Source organism: Eublepharis macularius, chromosome 2, assembly GCF_028583425.1.
Source record: "Eublepharis macularius isolate TG4126 chromosome 2, MPM_Emac_v1.0, whole genome shotgun sequence".
NCBI lineage: Eukaryota > Metazoa > Chordata > Lepidosauria > Squamata > Eublepharidae > Eublepharis > Eublepharis macularius.
The window spans coordinates 45,325,325-45,345,214 of NC_072791.1; the positions used below are offsets into that span (position 1 = coordinate 45,325,325).

Below are 19,890 nucleotides of genomic sequence, written 5' to 3' on the forward strand. Positions count from 1 at the left end.
TGAAATTTTCAAAAGCAAATGGTGTCCATCCATTTCTTTGTACAGTGAAATTTGATCACTTTCAAACCAATGCTTAATACCTTTTTTCACACCAAACAGTTGGGTCACCAAACATTTCTGTCATCAAAAACTCTCAATTACAAATCATCGATGCCAGAGATGTCAATCCTAGGCTTCATACTTCTTTAAATCTTTCCCAAGTTTCTAAGGTAACCTGAAAGGAATGTTTCATTTTTTCCACTCCTTATCACAATACAATATGATGTCACTAAGATTAATACCCAACTCTTCTTGTATTGATTTTAGAGCTTCATTTGGTCTATACCATATTGCTTAATCTGACAGCTTCTATGCTGAGTAATAGGCTTGAACATCTGTATTTTTTTACTCACCAAAGATAACCAAGATGAAGAGTGCCGATGCCACAGCTGCAGTCATAAAGAACATTATGCTTATGTGGTAGGCTAGCTTCTCCTTATCTTGCACATTGGGAACCAACACTGGAGGAAGGAGGAACCCCACAGCAATGCCAAGCTAAAAAACAAAAACGTTTGATGATATTTATCATCCCGTCATAAACACTTGTCTTTTCTTTTGTTAGATAATGTAGAAGGAAATTGCATTAATCTGTGTGTGTTCTGGACTCAGTTACCCTATTTATTCCATCTTTTTCCAGATGTCACAGTTTAAGCCAATGCAAAAATATACATTGTTTCAGAAGTTCAGGCAGCAATCCTAAAAACATTTTCCTGGATTACACTTCATTGGGAGGGGGAATGGGATTTACTGTTGAGCAGGCCTACTTAGGATTGGTCTCTCAAAACAACAACAACAACAACAACATTCAATTTATATACTGCCTTTCAGGACAACTTAACACCCACTCAGTACAGTTTACAAAGTGTGTTATTATTATCCTCATGACAATCACCCTGTGAGGTGGGTGGGGCTGAGAGAGCTCCAAGAAGTTGTGACTGACCCAAGGTCACCCAGCTGGCTTCAAGCAGAGAAGTGGGGAATCAAACCCAGTTCTCCAGATTAGAGTCCTGCCACTCTTAACCACCACACTAAACTGGCTCAACAAAAGATTAAAAATATACTAAACCTACTGAGAGATCCCCTGAAGTAAGCATCTATTGTAGGAAGGATCGGTTGCCTCATATTTTGTCCATAAATAATTTGAAACTACATTCATATCTGCTCAATTTTGTATTGCCTCTAGCACATCCCAACTTAAACATGACTTGCCTTTTGTTTCAAGGCTGTTCATCTTCATGTTCCAGAAGATCTTTGTGTTCAAAATTAAGAGAATTGGTAACTAGAAGTGCCACCCTAAGCAAAGTTATACCATTCTAAATGTAATTACTTTAATGGAGTTAGAAAGGAATAACTCTGTTAAGAAGAGCACTGTAAAAGGATCTGGGCAAGAAAGGAAGAATCTACTGTATCATGTTTACCAGTGCCCTCAATCTCCTGGTTATAAACTGGTCTGGTCATGGCAGTATAACCTTTATCTTGACCAACAGACTGAGACTCTGTGCTGATTTGGACAGTCTGTATCACAACAATACCATTTGCTAGCTGTACAAATGGTTTCATAATACCAGCAAAATAGGAGCGCTACTGAGAATCTGCAGACTGAAATATAGGTAGCCTTTACAATATGAAAAATATGAGTGGAATTAATCTAATTTTGTTCCCTCTCTTGTATTCAGTTGGGGAAAATTTAAATTCTGGAATTCACTTTATGTCACATTTGACCTTTCAGATATGAACTAATGTCCACTGCAGAGCCAAGAATACCATCTAAGCCACAAATCATTAACTCCCACAATGTTTGTCAAGAGTTCTTCATCAGCCACATACTGTCCTGAAACTCTTCCTTATCTCACAAGCAGGGTGCCTTGGAGTTCACCATTATCATAGTGTCACACATCTTGAGATGGTCTGAAAGGGAACAGATTTGCCTGATTATGTGGATCCACAACCTCATTACACTGTGTCAAAAGTTAAATAACTGGTTTTAGTACACAAACCAACTTCTAGCTCACAGGAAAAATGTTCAAGAACTATATATATTGTTTTAAATTTGTATTGTTTATATTTGAATAAAAGTTGTATTATTTAAAAAAATAACTATATAGTGTTCTCAGTATGAAAATGTCTTCAAACCACTATTGTGTTAATCTTCAACAAACTATCATACTAGGTAACTATTACTGTTTTGTAGAGTGGGAACAGACACTTAATATATTTCCAACCAAAGAAGGGATTTGAACTGGAATCACTTACGAATGCCATAATCCAACACCCTAGCCATTGCTAACCTTGAGAAACAGAATCAATTTCCCCATTTGGGGCAGCCAGGAAATTGACAGGGGGATGCTGATTCTGTATGTAGATAAGTTCTACCTATTCAGCAAAGACAAGAAAAGATTGACTGTATGCTCATTTGTGGATCAAACTCCACAAGAAATGAACACTGGCACAGGATGGCCTATAGACACATTCATGCATGATAGCTCCATCCATTGCTAGAAGCCGTAACTGCTAAATAGAGCCTACATACTCAGAGGCAGCTTACCTCTGAAAAACAGGGTGTGAATTTGCCCTTTACGCCTGGGTTGTACACGTTCTGAGGACATCTACTGGGCAGCTGGGTTGTCTCTGTGGAAACAGGATGCTGGACCACAGCTCTTCTCTTTCTTAAAGCCCTTCCCATTAAGTGTGGGTAAGGTTTTTAGGAATGTATTTATGTTTCTGTATACATATGCATCAGCAATTTAGATGAGAGAGGAAAAGCATAGCAGCAAATCACAAGCTTGATGTGTCTACAGGCCATCCTGTGCCAGTGTAAAGTAGTCCTCCAGGAAGCTGCAGCATTAGATCTTGCTATACTTACTATTTATTTTGCTCACACAACAGTATTCTACACATCCCACATAGGGCCAAGCTACAAGTGACGAATGACACTTGAACGGCAAGTGGATTGAGTGGAGGGAAAGTGAACAGGGAGAAATACACTTGCTGTTCAAGTGTCGTTCGTCACTTGTAGCTTTGCCCATATTTAAAAGACAAAGAATCCTCCATTTTCTTGCTATGGTTTCTTACTCTTTTTGACATACCCAGCTCAAATGGAAGGTGGGACAATCACTTCTATGCATTCTGTAGCAACAAACTGAATGACATCCTTAGGACTGCATCACAGACTTATACTTGGCCTAACAGATAACAACAACAGCATTCAATTTATATACCATCCTTCAGGACAACTTAACGCTCGCTCAGAGTGGTTTACAATGTATGTTATTATTATCCCTACGACAATCACCCTGTGAGGTGGGTGGGGCTGAGAGAACTCCGAGAAGCTGTGACTGACCCAAGGTCACCCAGCCAGCTTCAAGCAGAGGAGTAGGGAATCAAACCTGGTTCTCCAGATTAGAGTCCTGCCGCTCTTAACCACTACACCAAACTAGTGTACACCAAACTGGCTCTGTCAGTGGGGTTGCACCAATGTCATAGGAAGTCATGCCACTGTAAACAGAAGCAATCTGGGATAAAGTAAAACAAAGATGAAGGAACACCTTTAATGTATTGTCGAAGGCTTTCACGGCCGGAGAACGACGGTTGTTGTGGGTTTTCCGGGCTGTATTGCCGTGGTCTTGGCATTGTAGTTCCTGACGTTTCCTGTGACACTGAGAGATCTCTGTCTTTTGATGCTACACCTCTGAAGATGCCAGCCACAGCTGCTGGCGAAACGTCAGGAACTACAATGCCAAGACCACGGTGATACAGCCCGGAAAACCCACAACAACCATCGAACACCTTTAAGTCTAATCAGTTTATTCAAGCATAAGCTTTCATGAGTCAGGTACAGATTGGTATGCCATCAGCTAATGTCTTTACATCCTGCCAACACCTCTCTGTGTCTCTCAATCACTTGTAAAGGGAATTGACTTGCATCAAGTTCCACAGTCTAACTAAAAAGTTCTCAAAGGGGCATTTTTGGGTCCGAAAGAACAAGGCTACAAGAAGATTAAAAATAGTTATGGCATCCCACCATCTGCCAGTCCACTGGGCATTGGGCAACTGCCTGGCAGTTCATACAGCCAGTCTATCTGCAGCACATCCTGAATCTCATGCTAGCTACTTTTGTTCCAGAAGCTAGTGTGCCAGCATATGATAGATCAGAGAAAGCCTGAAGTTTAAATATCCCTCTTACTATCTCTTCAGTTTACAAGTTCTTGACCTCCAGACACAAACATGTGGCTGGTGCATTCACCGCGAGATAAAGGCAACTCAGTCAAAATTCTTTAGTGTTATGGTGGGCAATCCTGCACTTGCACCTAGTTAACAGGCAGCCTCTGATTTTACTTTTGTTGGTAGAGCAGAAGACAAAGGGCATTTGTACAAGCAGTTCTAAGAGCACTTTTTTAATTCGGAAAGAGAGACCTTTGTGAATGTTGTTAGATTATAGGTAAAAAACAGAAGACAGGAACCTTCTCAACAATGCTAGTTTTGCATTCTGTTTACTGATACAAGAAGTACGCTAGTATGATGTAGTGGCTAGAGTGTCAGGACAGGACCTAAAAATCACAGGTTCAAATCCCCACTTTGTCACGGAAGCTGGGTGACCTTGGGCCCGTCACACAATCTCTGCCTAGCTTTCCTCACAGGGTTGTTGTGAGGATTAACTGGCAGAGAGAACTATGTTCGTCACTTTGGATGGATTCCCACTGGGAGGAAAGGCAGAATATAAAATAAATAAAATTAAGTTTGTTAAAAATACAACGTCTGCTATTACCGTCACTTCTGAAAGCAGCCAGCAGTCACCTTTCAGTGATGACTGCTAAAGAGATAGGCAGACAGGGTTGGGGTTTTTTTGGCAGGGGGGCATTTTGCCATAATTAAAATGAAACCGAAATGTCTGTTTATAGGAAAGGAATAGACAAGGTTAGCCAAGCCCTTCAGGTTTTTAGAAAACCAATGCACGTTTGTCTGGGCAAGATGTGCAATATAAACTTGCCTGGCACACTGCAAACCTTTGCTATATTTTCTGAGAACATGTTTCATTTTTACTTAAAGTATGTGTTGCAGCCAGCTTTTATTTTCTCAGGTAACTAGTGTAACACACTCAATCCTAAACTTCAACATGCTTGCCATGTGTATTATCTTTTTAATTTGTAGGCTCAAAATCTTATTTTGTAACAGATCTTCTAAGTACGAAGGTGTGGGGCATTCCACATTTCCACCCAGTTTCTATGTTCCCTTGAGCATACTCCTGCTGATCTTTACAAATCTGCAATTACTTTAAAAATTGGTTCTGTGGATACAGAACATTTCAAGGGAAGGGGTCAAAGATTGTAGCAACTCCTGTTGCTGATTGTATGTTTCCAGTGTTTCATAGTTTCAGTGAAGACATCAATTTTGCATACCAAGAAAGGAATCTGGGAGTCAGGTGGAGCTATGAAGGAAGTACACACAAGAATTTATGAAGGGTGGTCACCACCACACCCAGGTACGAAGTCCTAGACACTTCTTGGAATAAGAAACCTCCTTTTTTCACAGTAAAAAAAACTGGGGAAAGCACACTAGAGCCCCACTAGCCCCCTTCACGCAATTAGCTATACACAGTTTACCATTTCGCTTTCCACAGATACAAACACATCACAATCTACATGCCTGACTTCCTTTTTACTTGTATGAAAATCTCAAGATCCCATACTCCCCTTTGCATATACACAATACAATCTGTGTTGTAAGTACAGCTTTGTAAGAAAACGGCTAACTGAACTAGGGATTTTCCAAGGGTAGAAAAGATATTAATCAATTATTTGATCTGCATTACCTGAATATGTTAGCATCTACCAAGAGGTTACTCTAAAATTAATGGCCTAACTTAGATATTGAAAAGCAGTACACATCAGATAAAAGCTGCGTAGCATCCTTCTTCAGGTCCAGCTCCTACATTATTGTTTTTAATAATTTATAACAAAATGCATATTTTATGGATGGTGGGCGTGTGTGCCTGACCCTTTCCAGATAGCCTCTTCAAGGTAGAAATTGCCCTGAAGAAAGAAGATGCAAAGTCTATAGTACCTGCAATAAGCTTTACCTCCCTCTTACATACACAACTGATGGCCAAACCAAACCATCATGTGTGAGTACCACAGTCATGTCCCTCCTTTCCAGGATACCTCCCTGCAAGGTGCACAAACAGATTTGCTAGTCTTTACATTCACCACACATAAATATCATTTATTGCTTTCTAAATATAGAAAGGATTCCATTTGGATCAGTAAGTTAAGCCCCATATTAAAACACCTGTCTTTAGCACTGTTCATATTGAACCTTTATAAATCCAGCATCTGAAATAATCATGTGCAGAAATGTTCCCAGGTAAAAAGCAATATTCTGCAAGGAAAATGGTAGTCAGCAGAAACCTTTCTGCAGGGTCAAGAGGGGGGGGAATTTAAGATTTGCACTGACCCCGAGTGTGAAGCAGGTGCATTCCATGGAGCTCAGAAACTTCCCAGGCAGACTTCCAACCCGACAACAACTCCGTCTATCAAACCAGAATGATAATTTCATCCTAAAGCCGTTTTTTACTCCTAAAGACTCTATTTTATTTTCAGCGGCTATCATGTAGATGAATAACTCAGGAACAGACCAGGAAGGCACCAAGGGTGATAAAAGCACTGTTTCTATACAATCAAACACTGCCCAGCTGAAAGGGACCTCAAAAAGCCGAGTATGAAGAAAACACTCTAACTGGACATGGAACAACCTACTAACCAATGCTCGGGCATGGGTTAACAAACATAACGTACTTCACAGACCTATTCAACTAAACTTCACAAATGTGCCTCTTCACTGCAACTGGTTGCCATTCTAAAACTTGCTAACAATAAAAACGAATACAGAAACATCTTCTAATCACCGTAAGTGGATTAATACAAAATACAGGAGTTCCTACCCCCCCTCCCCACACACACCTGTCCACTATGAGGTCTCAACTACGTCATTGCAACAAAAAAACCCTCAGAAACAGAAATTCTGTGAAATTTTGATGCAGCTACTGCAGAAGCATGCATATTCTGCAGCTGTCAGCCATGCGGATAAGCAGGAGACTGCAGCAGGCTGGAATTCCTTGTACGTGTGGGTTGCAGAGACTGGGCGTGCTGCTACAAAAGCATCTGACCCCGCAAAGAAACCCGGCACAGACAAGGTTAAAATAAGATTGAAAGGTTGCTGTTTAGAACTTGGTACATAGGCAGGAGTCGTTTATGCCTTGCTGTTGCTTAACTGCTCCTCAGACTCGTATCTACTTAGTTATTTTGGCAGCAGCCACATCTGAGACTCTGCATGACTCCAACACACCCTTCACAGTTTGACCCAATTAGAGACCAAAGGCCGAACTGCAACGATTAGAGAACATCTCCTGTCATTAGACTATTCCAGTTCATTCAACCACGCACTGAAACCAGGAGGAACCACAGTTAGAGGCGAACTGTTAGCAACCTGCGAGGCAAACCCATATCCTCCAATCTCACATTAGAGCCTTGCCTGCTCTTAAGAGAAATCATTTGCTGCCAATCCTGATTAGCCCAGACCAGCCTGAGCTTGAAACTATACAATAGGAAAGGAGAACCTTACCAGAAGAAATGTAAATGCACTACTCAACAGTACTAGCAAAGAGAATCATTTATCAAAATTAAAGTGCCCAAGTGCTAAACTTTTAGAACCATTCATATGTTGCGTATCATAGTACAAATATTCAATCCCAATACATTCAGCATGGAACAAACATCACTCAGTTCACCCCAATAATCACAACATGACAAATCCAAGGGTGTCTGAAAAATATCCGACAGGTAAGTCCTTTGTTAATGTAGAGAATCTTATATCCAATTCTTAATTGTTGTCTCTTTTATTCTTTTCACAGATGTTCCAGTGAACAATGGCAAAATCTTCCAAGCCTGAACTGGGGCCGGCTATTAAATCACACAGATTTCGTTCAAAAATGGACTTCCTCAGGGGCATGGATCTAGTCCACAGTATCAGTTACTGAAAAGATAATACAACTTAAAAGTAATAAATATTAAAATCTACAACTTTTGTATTAATATTTATTACTTTTAAGTTGTGTTATCTTGCGTACTATGATACGCAACATATGAATGGTTCTGAAAGTTTAGCACTTGAGCACTTTAATTTTGATAAATGATTCTCTCTGCTAGTACTGTTGAGTAGTGCATTTACATTTCTCCAGGTAAGGTTCTTCTTTCCTATTGTATATTGTCATAACCGGGAGAGCCATCCTATTATTGTTATGAGCTTGAAACTAAGCAGAGTCAGCCATGGTCATGACTTTGCAGGAGCCTATCAAGGAAGACCAGCGTCACTCCACTCAGCTCTTGCCTTGAAAAATCCATGAGGAGTTGCTGTAAGTCAGTTGAGACTTGGCAACACTTATTACTTAGCTGCCAATGCCACCTTGTGAACTCTTTGCTTCCTAACCACTCATATTCCATCTCCTTTTTCTCATTTCCCCCCATCTTGCCTTGCCCTTCTAAGCTCTATCTTCTTATCAATGGAAAGGGAAAGGAGGAAATCTCCTTTGCAGGAACTCCATCTTCGACTCCCAATTCATTGGGCAACATTGGCAAATCAATGCGAGTCACCCAGACCTTGGCCAGTCCCCTACTGCTCCTGAAAATCAGCATGAGCCAACTCTTTTTCACACTCAGAACCCAGGATGCCACGCCCTGCCTCTACAAGCAAGCTCCTTTCAACCAGCTTTCCCTCTGAAAAGCGTTGGTGCAATTCTTGCTTGAATTCAGGGCCCTTCAACATGGGGTGGGGGGAAGCTGACAGCCATGCTGCTGGTCACCCAACAAACTCCATGTACTACCTTTTATAATGACCAAAGTAACACAACACACTGACAAGCTTTTGAGAACTCTTCATTAGACTGGATGGTAAATAAAACAGAAGCAGGGGGGAATATTTTAAAAAGGCAAAGGCTAGCGCAATAATTATAAGTGACTATTATTGACGTAAATAAAAAATAACTAAAATAGTATGTTGTGTTAATTTGGCTGGAATTAATAGAACGTATTTATTACACGGATCTTGTTTTTGGATCTAACATGAATAAGAATTTAGGAAAGATCTGCAGCTTCCAGGTAGTCAATATTCCAAAGTTGGCCAGCTGGGGATCTGTGAGGAATCACTGAAAGAGGGGAAACAATTTGAAAATCCCACTCGACCCCATTTCTATACATTCTCAGGGGTTTGAAGAATGCTCCTCCTCTTTCTTTAACTCACTCCCCTGGTGTCAACACTCCATGCATATCCATTCCTAACCAGGGAGTTGGGAAGGGGTCATCATTTCTTTTTCTTTTGGTTAATTTACAAAGATCAAATTTTTCAGTATACTAGAAGACCTCCCCCGCAAGTATACAGAAACTCTTGTCTTGTCTATGAATAGCTTCAGAGTGTTGCACTGTGACAAACACACAACCATTAATTATTAAATACAGTTAGTGATTGTTAAGGATAGAGTTTATTTACTTTATTTCTAGCCCGCCTTTCTTACTGAGACCCAGGCAGATTACACAGAATAATACACCATCAAATTTCATGAAAAATCCAACAAACAGTGCAATAGAACTAGGATTACCAAATTTAGAAACACACAAAATGCAAAAAATGCAAAATGCAAAAAAAAATCCAACATGATGAGCAATAAATTGTTAAAAGGTACTGAGAAAATTGGATACAGCAAGAACAACATAGACCAAATTCCAAAGCAAAACCGAGTTTCTAATTTACACTTAAAATTCCTAATCTACAGATATAGTAAGTACTCTCTGGCGCCAGCTTCTGCATCTCTAGTGAGGGACTATGATTATATATACATCGTTGCTTTTATATCTTATCATCTTTGTTTTAATGCATTCCAAAAGCCATTTAGAAATTCAAAATAATTCTACAGCCACTGGAAAGGAATCAATGCAATCCAATGGACCATTCCGTGCAATTTTGTTTTAACAAGGGCCTCCCTACAACTTGTCACAGGCACCCCTATTGTGTTATCCACAGAATCACAGAGTTGGAAGGGGCCATACAGACCTTGTAGTCCAACCCCCTGCCCAGTGCAGGATCAGCCTAAAGCATCCCTGACAAATATTCATCCAGCATCTTCTTGAAAACTGCCAGTGAGGGGGAGCTCACCACCTCCCTTGGCAGCTGATTCCACTTTTGAACTACTCTGACTGTGAAAAAGTTTTTCATAATATCCAGCCAGTACCTTTCTGCATGTAATTTAAGACCATTGCTTCAGATCCTACCCTCTGCTGCCAACTGGAACAGCTCCTTGCCCTCCTCCAAATGACAGCCTTTCAAATATTTAAAGAGAGCAATCATGTCCCCCCTCAGTCTCCTCTTCTCCAAACTAAACATTCCCAAGGCCCTCAGCTTTTCCTCATAGGGCTCAGTCTCTAGACCCTTGATCATTCTTGTCGCTTTCTTCTCTTCTCTCTTCCCCTTCTCAGAGCCCAGATGGCTGTGATGATCTCCCTTTGTGATTTAGCCCATTATTTTTTTCTTAGAAAATCCTATTGTCTCAGCACAGCTTCATTCAGTTAAGCTAACTTTTGCCCTAGCCACAGTGAAATACACTCAATTAATTTATACTTATTTACAACATTTTTATGCCACCTCTCCAAGAACCTACCCAAGACAGCTTACAAAATAAAAATAATAAAAGCAAAACATTAAGAGATATTCATTAAAAACCAGCATTAAAACCCCAGCCCAGGACAAATACATAGATCAAATCCTGACCACATAACCTAAAATAACATTTTCCTGGCTAAAATAGTCTTTTAAAAGATCGACCCCTTAATTAAAAGCCTGGGTGAACAGAAACACTTTGGCCTTGCACCTAGAAGAAAGCACTAGGCGAGCCTCAAAGGGCAGGACACTTCACAAAAATCACTTGAGACAGCCATTTGATACAATACATACACACTGGGTCATAAGAGCGGACTTAAAATAAACTAGCCGACAGATTTTACAAAGCGGAGAACTATGATGTCAGATGAAATGTTCTTCTATACTTATACTGACAACTCAGCTGGAAGGAGGAACTGTAAGTACAGATCAGCTGTAATACTGGCACTCTGGAGAAGCTCAGCAGAAACGTATCCAGATTACAGCACCAACCACATCACGGCTTTTAATAAAAGGACTTTTAATCCAGACTTTTATCACCTAAGAAACACTTACTGTCCTACTTAATAAAGTCCACTTAAACTTTCTATGCCATCCAGTACCCACTAAGGGCAACTCAGTAACCTAATTCCATTGTCTGCCTGTCCAGATATTCTGACCCTTAAGGCTGAGATAATTAACTAGGAAGGTGGGGGGAGAGGGGGCAGGAGTCCAGGGACCACACTCACAACACAGTATCAAACACTTTTCAAGGAAACACACTCATAGAATCACAGAGTTGGAAGGGGTCTTACAGACCATCTAGTCCACCTCCTTGCCCAATGCAGGAACAGACTAAAGCATCCCTAACAAGTACTTGAAAAGCACTGGGCCCAGAACCAAGTCCTGTGGCACTCCACTGGACACCTCCATCCAATTAAACATGATGCCATTGACAACTACTCTTTGGGTGCAGTTATCTAGCCAGTTCCCTATCCATCTAACCATCCTAGAGTCCAGTCCATAGTTCACCCATCAGAACATCATGAGAAACCTTGTCAAAAGCTTTACTAAAATCCAGATAAAATACACTGACAGCATTCCCACAATCTAGTAAGGCTGTCACTTGATCATAGGAGGAGATGAGGTTAGTCTGGCAGGACCTGTTGGGGATAAATCCATGCTGACTTCCCAGTATTGCCGTGTTGTCTGTCAGATGCTTGCAGACTGACATCTTTAATATCTATTCCAGTATCTTCCCTGGGATAGAGGTCAGGCTGGCTGGTCTTATAGTTCCCGGGATCGTCCTTTTTCCCTTTCTTGAATATTGGGATGACATTTGCCCTCCTCTAGTGTTCCAGCACATCACCTATCCTCCAAGAGTCCTAGAAGATGATCGACAAAGGGTCTGCAAGCTCTTTCAAAATTTTGGTATAGTGATTTAGAGTGGCAGGACTCTAATCTGGAGAACTGGGTTTGATTCCCCACTCTTCCACTTGAAGCCAGCTGAGTGACCTTGGGTCAGTCACAGCTCACTGAGAGCTCTCTCAGCCCCACCCACTTCACAGGGTGTTTTGTTGTGGGGATAATAATAACACGCTTTGTACACTGCTCTGATTGGGCATTAAGTTGTCCTGAAGGGAAGTATATAAAATCAAATGTTATTATTATTTAAGTACTCTTGGGCACAACCCATTCGGCCAAGGGGATTTGTACACATCCAGTGCAGCAAGCTGCTTCTCCACAACTTCTCTGCCCAAGTCAACCAGCAGCCCCAGAGCCATGCTTTGGCCACTACCATCTCTAGGTGGGCCTGTTCTCTCCTTCAGGGTCAAAAACTGAGGCAAAATAGGCATTGAACCTTTCTGCCTTCTTTCTGTCCTCTGTCATCAGAGTTTCTTCATTTTCAACCAGCAACGGGGGTATTGCCCCCCTCACATATCTGAGGAAATGTCTTGTTGTTATGGTAAACCCCCCCCCTACAGCCAGTCTCAGCTCATTCTGAGCTTTTACCTCTCTGACAGCTACAGTGCTTAGATACCCCTACCCTACAGTGCCCTGGCTACTTTTCTTTGGATGCATTTAATTCCCTCTATTTCTTGAACATCTCCTTTTCCCTCCTTAGCTCATCAAGAGCTCTGTTCATCCACATTGGCTTCTTAGGTCCTCTACCACATTTCCGTCTTGTTGGAATGGTTATAGCTTGAGCTTGCAAGAGCTCTTTCTTTAGGAGTGCCCACCCATCACTCTCTCCTTTCTCTTGCCTATGAGATAACTCTCTTCATATCTCTAAGTTTTTAAAGTTTACCCTACTAAAATCTAACGTGCGAGTGTGGCTACAAACTCCTTTGGTACCACACAGCAAAAGGAATTCTAGGAGGACATGATCAGTTCTCCCAAAGGTTCCCAGCACCTTTACCCCATCAACCAATTCTTTCTTGTTGGTTAATATCTGGTCCAGTATGGCCGAGCCCCCTCATCTCTTCCTCTACCATTTGAGAATGGAAAGTGTCAGCCAGGCAAGTAAGGAAGTTGTGTGACCCTAGTCACATAGCAGAGTTAGTCTCCCAGCACACATCAGGGAGTGCATGAAGGGATGAGCTCTCGTGGCTCTTTCTTATATGCCCAGGGTAATACCAATTGCCATTTTGGGGACAGGAAAGAATTTTCCTCCAGGCTAGATTGGCCAGGGATCCTGGAAATGTTTGGCCTTCCTGTGGGCATAGAGCAGGGGTCACTGAGGGAGATGAAGAGGAGGATAGCTGTGAATTTCCTGTGTTATGCAGGGAGCTGGACTAGATGACTCTTGGGGTCCCTTCCAGCTCTGTGTTTCTATGTTGAAGTCTCCCATAACTACAAGATCATGTTTCTTGGATATCTTATTAAGAGGCTCGTAGAGGGCAGAATGCACCCCATATCCTTGGTCCGGTGGTCTGTTAAAGACCCTAACCACAACACTGCTCGTACTTTCCTTGCTTTTCACCTAGTCACTTTCCACTGAGTTGTCATTCTCCTCCTCCTCCAGTATTTCCTGACAATCGAGCCCTTTCCTCACATACAGCACCAGTCCACCTCCAACACTTCCTGTTCTTCTTGAATAAATCATACCCATCCGCTACTGTATTCCAGTCAGGGGAATCAACCCACCAAGTCTCTGTAATGTCAATTAAGTCATATCTTTCCATCTGCATTAGTAGATCATGTTCTTCTTATTGCTCAAACTTTGGACATTGGTATATAGGCACCAGAAGCCCTGCAACATTCCCTCTCTTTGACATGGCCTTCCCAGGTTGGCCTCTGCTATTTGCTCTCCTTATTCCCTAAAATTCCTATGCTAGTTGTCTCCATTCCTGGGCAATGTCAGTCTAAAGCCCTCCCAAGGAATCTCCTCCGGTCCCTTCCAAATACATTCTTCCCTGTCCTCGACAGGTGGATTCCATTACGTGCAAGCAGGTCATCATCGAGAAAACATAGGCCATGGTCTTAAAATCCAAATCACTCCTGCCGGCATCATGAACACAGCCAGTGGCTCACCTCCATAATCTCCTGTTTCCATTGCATTCCTCTTCTTCTGACCAGCAGGATTGAAGAAAATACCACCTGTGCCCCATTCATTTCAGTTGCCTCCTGAGGACTTCATATTCAGCCCTAACGTGTTCAGTGGCATTCACGGCCGTGTCATTGTTCCCTTGTGGACCATCACAAATGGGTAATGGTCTGTTGGTTTGACTAGCTTGTCCTTCCAGTCTGTGATACCCTTAATCTTCACCCCTGGCAAGCAACACCCCTCTCAGGCCAAGGGCTCAGGCCTGGACACATGACATTCCATACCCCTCAGCAGAGAGTCAGCAGTTACCAAGACTTTCCTTTTAATGTTATTTGTTTGTAGCTCCATGGCACCCCTACTTGTTCTTTCTGGTCCTTGTTGCTGGACACTCCTGGACTCAATCCCTGTTTAAGAGGCAAAAATAGGAAATACCCAAACCAAGAAATATGCTATTTGAATGGCTATTTGATCAGGCATCCATTGAAAAGGCTTAACAGTGAAGCTTTAAAAAGAAAAATCAACCCCACTGCAGCTAATAAGGTCAGATCTTATAGCAAAAATTTCTGAGAAGGTTTTGCTCCCCAAACGGTCCCCATAAAGAGGTGTCCATGTAGCACATACTGTTGCCACAGACTACATGTTCCCCACTTCACTATGCACTGTGACTGGTCTCCTATCCATCCACACAGTTGCAGACAGCTTTAGGATCAACTTAGGTAGGGGACTGTAGGGGAACTTCCCACCATTGCCTTTTGGCTTCTATTGAAAAAAAGAAAGATACTGGCCTTTCCCAGGAAACATAATCCCTGTAGTACCTTTTAATATTTATCATCATCATCATCATCATCATCATCATCATAGAGATTGTGGTTTTGGGGGTTTTTTTACATTTTACTTTTGGACCAACACAGCTGTAAACAACTTTTTCCCGGGAAACCTCCCAAGACTTCCGTCTTTCTCAAAAGATCAGTCCCCTCCAGTTAATTTTTTCCCCCATAGCGCCACAATTTCTGGAAAATGTATACCTCTATCTAGAAACGAATCTGACGGAAGAACTTTTCAGCAGAGTGCTACTTTCACATCATCTTAAGTGGCTCCTACACAGTTACGTACCTTTTCTAGGAAGAGCCACTTAAAACACGCGAAGGGCCCTTGCCAAGGGCCTTCAGATACAAGCAACCAATTTCACTTTCTGAGACAAGTGCACTTGACCTCTCTCAAATGTTCGGAGCCTTGCAATCTTCACAGCTGCCTTCATGCAGCAAATGTTTGCTCTTCTTGGTACTTCTATTTGCCACAGTTGTCACTGCACATACAGTGCCTGAAACCTGAGAGAAGCCCTGAAACTATAGTTATGTTCTTATTGGACAGCAGCAGCGCTACACTTTTCCCTATTGCCTCACTGAGGCAACATAACACTAAGCTCTGTATTTCAGAATATTGACACTGAACTGCCTATTTCAGAAATAAGCCTCAACTGCAACCCTCTCAGCAGCAGCAACCCCATACTTGTGGTAAGGGAAGTCTGGCCACTGAGCATTCCTTGAAGGCCTTAAAGAACTACAAAGCCCGGGGCGGGGGGAGGATGCATTTTATTTCAGTCCATAATGTTCAGCTCAGAAACCTCTGCAAAATTTAGAATAATAGAGATGGAGGGGTCATCTAGTCCAACCCCCTGCACAAGGCAGGCAATTCACAACTACCCCCCCCCACTTCCCTCAGTAACCCCTGCTCCATGCCCAGAAGATGGCAAAAAATCTCCAGGATCCCTAGCCAAACTGGCCTGGAGAAAATTACTTCCTGACACCAAAGTGGCGATCAGTATTACCCTGGGTATGTAAGAACGGGCCACGAGAACTGAGCACTCATGTAACCCTTTCTGCCCTCCCTCTCTTGCTAAGAAACAAAATAAGAGTAATTAAATGTGCCCAGTTAGACATCCTGGTGCAGTAACTAGAAAGCAGCATGTTTAGTAAGGAGGAAAAATCCCAACTTTCACTGTAGTTAATGACATGTAAATACCTCTAAACATCATGAAGATTAAGCTCTAAAGCAGAAGAATCATACATAAATCAAGGGGGAAATGCCAGAGTTGTATGGGAATTGCTTTAAATCCAGTACAATCAGAGCTTGGGGGAGAACCCATGGAGAGGCACAGTACATGAAACACTTCTGCCACCTGTATAAACGATCACCCAAGGCAACTGTACTTTTATCTACACTTATACTTCCCCTGCCCAGCAAGTTATGGCTGTGGTTTCTCTGATAGGTATACTGATCAAGCAGAAATGCGGAATTCAAACACACTTGCAGGATCACAAAAGAGCTATTTGGCTGCACAGACAACACGCACAATGCTATTCAGGGCTTATGCCACAGGCCAGGACAACCAAAAAAGTAGCATAAGCCATAACCCAACATACCTGCCTTGAGCCTACTGGCACTAGAAGCCACTTGCTTCCCCCCAAAGTACAGTAAGATCAAAGAACAAGGTAAGGGTACCATATACTCAACCCAATACTTCACCCACCCCTGTGCATGGAGCCAAAACAATGTCCACATTTAAACAAAGCTTTTCAAACTAGCACAACAAGTTTGGGAGCAAGTGGTCTTGCAAAATGTAGGAAACTTCCATAACAATATACAGCCTTTCCATTATAGTTTCCATTAGTGTGTGTTCTGAGCCAGAAAATTTCCTTTATTCATCATGTTCCTCCATCAAATTATTTCTTCTATACAGACCCATCCCTTCATGCTATGCCTAGTCATGCTTAACATTCATGTCACTGAATCACTTTTCTGGTTCTTTTTCATCCTCTCTCACACACACAAAACTCGATGCATTCCAATATCCTTCATCCTATGAACATTTAGAGACATTTGCTGTTCTTTTGGAAACATCACCCCATTTTCTGATACCAACCAACTAACATGTTTCAAGCCTGTCATTTCTCTAGCATAATGCCAATCCCAGAGTGGGCTCACATGTTTCTATTGTGCCCGCTCAACAAACATTACTCTTCTACCCTCTCAGGGCTTTGTATTATTGTGAGATGTTCATTTCCATGGTGTTTTCATATCAACTTTCTGACACTGTTGAATTTTGGGTTCTTTCAAGATGATGCAATTATTCCCCCCAATACTTACAATTGCCTCTTAGTCCTAACATTTTTGTATCTATCTTAAGCTATGAAACAGAACAGACGTACTTGATCTGAGCATTCTGCTACCTACCTGGTTGCCAAAGACAGCAATTGAACATGCACTGGAGACCTCACGGGATCCAAACCAGACAGAAGCAATGCGGGAGGGCATGCCCAGGATGAAAACTTGGGCCAAAGAGCAGATTACTTGGCCCAGGACAGTGACTGGGAAGAGGTGGGGTTGCATACTGCCTATCTTCACCCAGGCCCCTAGGCAGTTAAGGGCCGAGCCAGCCAGGGCAATGAGGCGCAGACCCTTCTTGTCAAGGAGCCATGCAACAGGGAAAAGGAAGGGGATGTAGATGATCATATAGCACATGGACAGCCAGTCTATAGCAAAAGAAGTCACACCATAAAATCTGGCAAAGATGAGATTGATGCTGCCATACTGGATCCACTGGAAGGCATTGCAGAAGGAATAGGAGCTGAAGAGGAATACAATGACCCAGCGGCGCCAGGTCAGGCGCACCTCTGGGGCTGATCCAGGAGCAGACCCATTGGGAGTCTCAGGCTCCACAAGTTCTGGCTTCACCTCCTGCAGCAGATCCGGCTCCTCACGGTAGCCCATTCCTTTCTCTCCTACTTCTACAGCCCCACTCACCATGGCCTCCAAAGGACAGAGCCACCCACCCTCGGTCCTGCAGGACCACCAGGGGTTCTTGCCGGCAAGCAGGACCCGAGATGGGCAACGGGCTGCGGGCACTTATCGACTGCTCGGCTTCTTCCCTCTGACCCACCCGCTGGACTTCGCCCTGCGTTTCCTCCTTAGCCACCAGCCCTCGTTCTGCAGGCACCCCTGTGCGCCCAGCTTCACCTTTGCCTTCCCGGACGCTCTGATTCTCTTGCCCACCTTTCGCAACAAATATCCGTCTCCCAAACTAGCGCTCACCACGTGACACGATGGTCAGCCCACACAGACACGTCGTCCAGAAAGCGCTCCGCCCGCCTGGCCGGATTAGCTACCTGGCCATCTCGAACACGCCCCACGGGCCGCTGATTGGCTATATACGTCCCGCCCCACAGAGCTCTAAGGAAATTCTACAAAGGCAAGGGTGAGCGCCGTCTGAGCCCTGGAAAGAAGTGCCGGGTTTTGGGGTCCAAGTCTGAGGCGCTGTTACTACTCTGGTCTCCTGGGGGAAGCTGGAATCCTCCGGGTTGAGCCCGCAGCACAGAAGTCCTGTCTCCGGGAAAATCAGAGCGCCAGTTTGAACGGAGGGACTGGGAAGGATCCGTATAATTCCTCCAGCACATTGAGGGACAGGATTACTGCCTAGTAAAGCGACGTTTGAAACGTCATCCCCAGTAGTATAACTGCAAACGGTAAGGGAGAGCAGATCCCACTAGGGAACCTGATGAGACTGTGCGCAAAACTACGGCGCAGAAAGGAACGTAAAAGTTGCGTTGGCTTCTCTATAGATGCGCCTGCTGCGGCCGGTGAATGGGAGCTTTCAGCAGTATAAAGCCGCCCATTGTGCTGCAAGACGAGCTTGATCTTTCCGGGGCCTCGGTGACACTGGCTAACTTTGCAAAAGCAGAGGAGCGTTACCTTGTGTCAGAGAGTCTCAAAACGGGCATTGCATAAATTGCAAACATTTTTAGTTCAGGGGGCCGTGATCTGTGGAAAGGGGGCGGAAGGAACCAAGTCAACAACAGCTTCACGAGAGAACTGGGTCAGCTCTCCATCCCGAACAGACCGTTTGGCTTTTGATTCTAATGCAAACGAGAGCTTGAACACCCACCGGCGCTTGGCGGGGGGTGGGGGAGTGTTGCCCAGATGCAGACATCTGCTATTTGCACTTACGTTACATGTGCACTGTTAAGCATATTTACTCGGAAGCATGTTCCGCTGAGTTCAGTGGAGCTTGCTCTCTCCTAAATGTATTTAGAGTTGCAGTTTTTGTTAAAGCGGGTTTACAGCCATCTGACACAAACACTCATTTGTTAATCTTGGTGCATGTTAGGTCACTGGTGGGGGAGGAGTTATAAAGGTAAGGTTTTTTTCTTCCTTAACTTGCAAATATTTGCAACACTGTCCAATTATTAGTGCAAGCTGTAAAACACAGTGCCTTAAATAAAAGATACAAGAGGAGTTTGTTCAGGAATTAATTTCATCCAGGGTGTCTCAGAATAAAATTACTAGTGCCTTATCTGAGCCCAGGACAGCCTCTCCTTATCACTAATTACAACCAGTTCTTGCACATCTGGCCTCCAAGTGACAATGCATGAATTGACTTTTGCAAATGAGACAGCTTCATGTCCATGTAACATAGTGTAAGATGACAACTAAATTAACCTTCAGGTAACCACTGCAATTAGAATCACTGGATGTTCAAGCTAGAATAATCTCCAGAAACCTGTAAAACAGAATGTTAAATAATTCCTTGCACATACATATTGTATACCCTGATTGGGAAGGCCCAG

General features: G+C 43.0%; 1 protein-coding gene across 2 annotated transcripts in view; it reads right to left on the reverse strand.

Annotated features, from left to right (window-relative positions):
* FLVCR2 (FLVCR heme transporter 2) overlaps nucleotides 1-18,306 on the reverse strand; it is a 55,400-nt gene extending 37,094 nt beyond the window's left edge. For both annotated transcript variants that reach the window (XM_054970999.1, XM_054970998.1), the window contains exons 1-2: nucleotides 17,501-18,306; nucleotides 393-534 (exon numbers count right to left, since the gene is read on the reverse strand). In XM_054970999.1, the coding sequence (XP_054826974.1) occupies nucleotides 393-534; nucleotides 17,501-18,073 (715 nt within the window). In that variant the 5' untranslated portion in view covers nucleotides 18,074-18,306. The remainder of the gene's footprint in view (nucleotides 1-392; nucleotides 535-17,500) is intronic.
* Between the last annotated feature and the right edge of the window lie 1,584 nt (nucleotides 18,307-19,890).